General features: G+C 58.2%; 1 protein-coding gene across 1 annotated transcript in view; it reads right to left on the reverse strand.

Annotated features, from left to right (window-relative positions):
• Positions 1-1757: 1757 nt before the first annotated feature.
• Positions 1758-2962, reverse strand: part of FAM89A (family with sequence similarity 89 member A) — a 19422-nt gene continuing 18217 nt past the window's right edge. The window contains exon 2 of the mRNA XM_025039069.1: positions 1758-2844. Within this exon, the coding sequence (XP_024894837.1) occupies positions 2566-2823 (258 nt within the window). The 5' untranslated portion in view covers positions 2824-2844 and the 3' untranslated portion in view covers positions 1758-2565. The remainder of the gene's footprint in view (positions 2845-2962) is intronic.

Here is a 2962-nt window from a genome sequence, read left to right on the forward strand (position 1 = left end):
CCTGCGGGAGGGGCGGGGAGGTGAAAACGACAAGTCAGCGCGGGCTTCATTTCCGTGAACACGACGCGCCGGCCCGTTCCTCCCACACGGCGACGCCTCAGTGCCTCAGCCGGGCGCCCTGGGCTCCCGGCCCCGGGACGCCCTCACCCACACCTCCGACGTCACCCTGCGTGTCGGGAAGGCCACGCCTGCCGGCTCGGCCCCGGCCTGCAGGACTGGCCCGGCTCTCGAGCACGCCCTGCGACACTGCAGCCCCGCGCCGTCTGGTCGCCACAGCTGCTTTCGCTCTGGATGCCAAGATGCAAGTGTGTGGCTTCCTCTGGCTACGGCCAGATTCAGAGAAGAGCCACGTGAGCCATCCCCGCCCTGACAGCCATCGTCAGCTCCCTGGGGCAACAGGGTCCCCTCCCCAGCGACAGCGGCTCACCGGCTCACTGGCCAGTGTCACGTGCCGCCCCCTGGAGCACCCACCCTCTGACCGGCTCTCCTTTGAAAGCGCACCTTGAAAAAATTCAGTCTCATTTACGAAAAGACAGAATTCTAAGACGTGTAATTTGCGGCCCCTCATCCTAACCTTCAAGACAAAAACAACAGTATTCCGGGAAATGCAAGAGGGCCTTCTTTAAGAAGGGGGCAATGACAAAAATATAAATAATGGTAATAACTGCATATCTAGCAACAATTACTTTAAGTGTAGATGGGTCCGCTCGGTCCCATTGTTTCAAACTGCTGACGCGCTTCACTTCCTCTCCGTCCGGGCCTCCTGCTTCCTTCCCGACCGTGTCCTCTGCTCCCCGATTTCCCTGCGCCCCAGGTGCTGCCAACACTCGGCAGCAACAACGAGGCCACACCCCTGAGCCGCCCTCGAAGTGGCTTCACAAACCCAGGACGGGCTGGCGCGGACGCACCCCGCAGACAGGGCCGTGGCTCCCGGGTTTCCCGTCGCTAGTGTCTGAGCGTCTCCGGGGGGTGCTGCGGGAGGGAGTTCTGAACTTCAGAAACAAAGAACTACGATAGACACGTCACCGTCGGGACACCAGCTCAGGAGATGAAAGGAAGCTTTGAAGGGAGATTTTTGTTGATTCGAAACAAAGCGTCGGGAAAAAGTTTAGGGTATTTTTTAGAAATTAAAAAAAAAAAAAATCGTTTTTAGAAATAGAAACAAGAAACTGAAAATAAAAGCTGGGGAAATTCCCCAGTGGTTTAAGCGACATAAACGAAGGCAACTTCTTCCCTAGCCCAGCGACGAGCAGGAAACAAAAGAAACGTAAAGGTGCGGTAAGTCAGACAGAGAGAGACAAATGCCACAGGATGCCACTTACGTGTGGCACCTAAAGAACAAAATAAACGAACATACGAAACAGAAACAGACTTATACAGAACATTTTGAGGGGCGCCAGATCAGAGGGGAATTGAGGGGCTGGGTGGAAAAGGGGAAGGGATTAAGAATACAAATGGGTGGTCACAGAATAGTCACAGGGAATATGATCAGTAATATTGTAACACCTGTGCACGGTGTCAGGTGGGCACCAGCCTTGTCGCGGGAATCACTTCGTAACTGATACAGATGTCTAATCGCTATGTTGCACATCTGAAACTCCGATCGTATTGTGTGCCAACAGAACTGAAAAATAAAGTTATTAAAAGAAAGAAAAGAAACTGTAATTTTTTTTCCGTATTCGATTAGATTCAACGCATTGAAGTTATTAAAGTTAATGACTCTGAATTCGCCCCCAAATAATACACAACTACAGACAGAGAGTTTAGCGTTTTATCCTCATTTTTAACCTACCAAGTGTAAAGTGTTCACAAAGGGTTTCAATAAATACATTAAGGCTCAAGGTGATCCCCGGCGACCGGGTGGGGTCGGTGTCGCGTGCACCGCCGCACGCTCGGAAGCTAAACACGCAGCCTTTGCCACGGCACAGGGGCCGACGCTGCTTCCCGCCCTCGACGCCTCTGCGCACTGTGCTCCTGAGTCTGACGAGCAGAGAACGGTGCGCTTTTCTGACGGGCGAAGAGGTCGCAGTTGCTTGGTGTGACCTGGACGTTCTTCAGCACGGGGCCTGGTCGGTGACGAAGGTGAGTCAAGTGCCGCCACGGCCAGGCTGGAAAGCTCACGGAAAAGCGGGAGCAGCCGCAGCAGGCACCGAGGAGGGCGGCGTGGGAGGCCAGCCCGGTCCACCGCAGACGGGAGACGGACCCACGCAGAGGGCGCCGCCCGTGGCCCGTCCGCCAGGACGTATCCAGCTAGGTGCTGTCACTCAGGAAATGCCGGGAGGACCTTCTCGGAGGCCCCCCCTGCCTGTTTTCCTTAGGAGCCCCTGCTGGAGCGTCGGTGCCACAACGGAGGCCACTCGGCACCTCCGCACCACGGACGCAGAAACCGGCCATCAGTGCGGACTGCGCAGGGTGTCCCGGGGTCCCCCGCCTGCGAGAGAAGCTGGCAGCACTGGTCCCCCGTGTCCAGGGACCGCCCCAGTGCAGAGCAGGGGGCCTTCCTGCAGGAGAAGCGGAGGCGGGCAGTGCGTCTGGCGCTGAGGGTCGCCTCTGTCCTGAGACCGGCTAGATGGACTCCAGGATCCAGTCGCTGCTGGTGAGGGTGCAGGCAGGCAGGGACAGGGCCCCCGGCGGGCCGCGCCCCCTCCCATCGCAGACCCTCCCATCGCAGAGGGGGCTCTGGCCCTGGATCTCGTCCTCGTCCTCATCGAAGAAGCCGTTCTCCAGCGCGTCCGCGCCGTCGGGGCTGGACGCGGCCTGGCACGCGCCCTTGTACTCCTGGATGGACTCGTAGAGGCTGTACAGCTGGCACAGCAGCGACATGTCCAGCTGTCGGAGGCCGACCTTGCAGGAGGGGCGGGGAGGTGAAAACGACAAGTCAGCGCGGGCTTCATTTCCGTGAACACGCGCCGGCCCGTTCCTCCCACACGGCGACGCCTCAGCGCCTCAGCCGGGCGCCCTG

The sequence above is a fragment of the Pteropus alecto genome, unplaced genomic scaffold, assembly GCF_000325575.1.
Source record: "Pteropus alecto unplaced genomic scaffold, ASM32557v1 scaffold189, whole genome shotgun sequence".
NCBI classification, from domain to species: domain Eukaryota; kingdom Metazoa; phylum Chordata; class Mammalia; order Chiroptera; family Pteropodidae; genus Pteropus; species Pteropus alecto.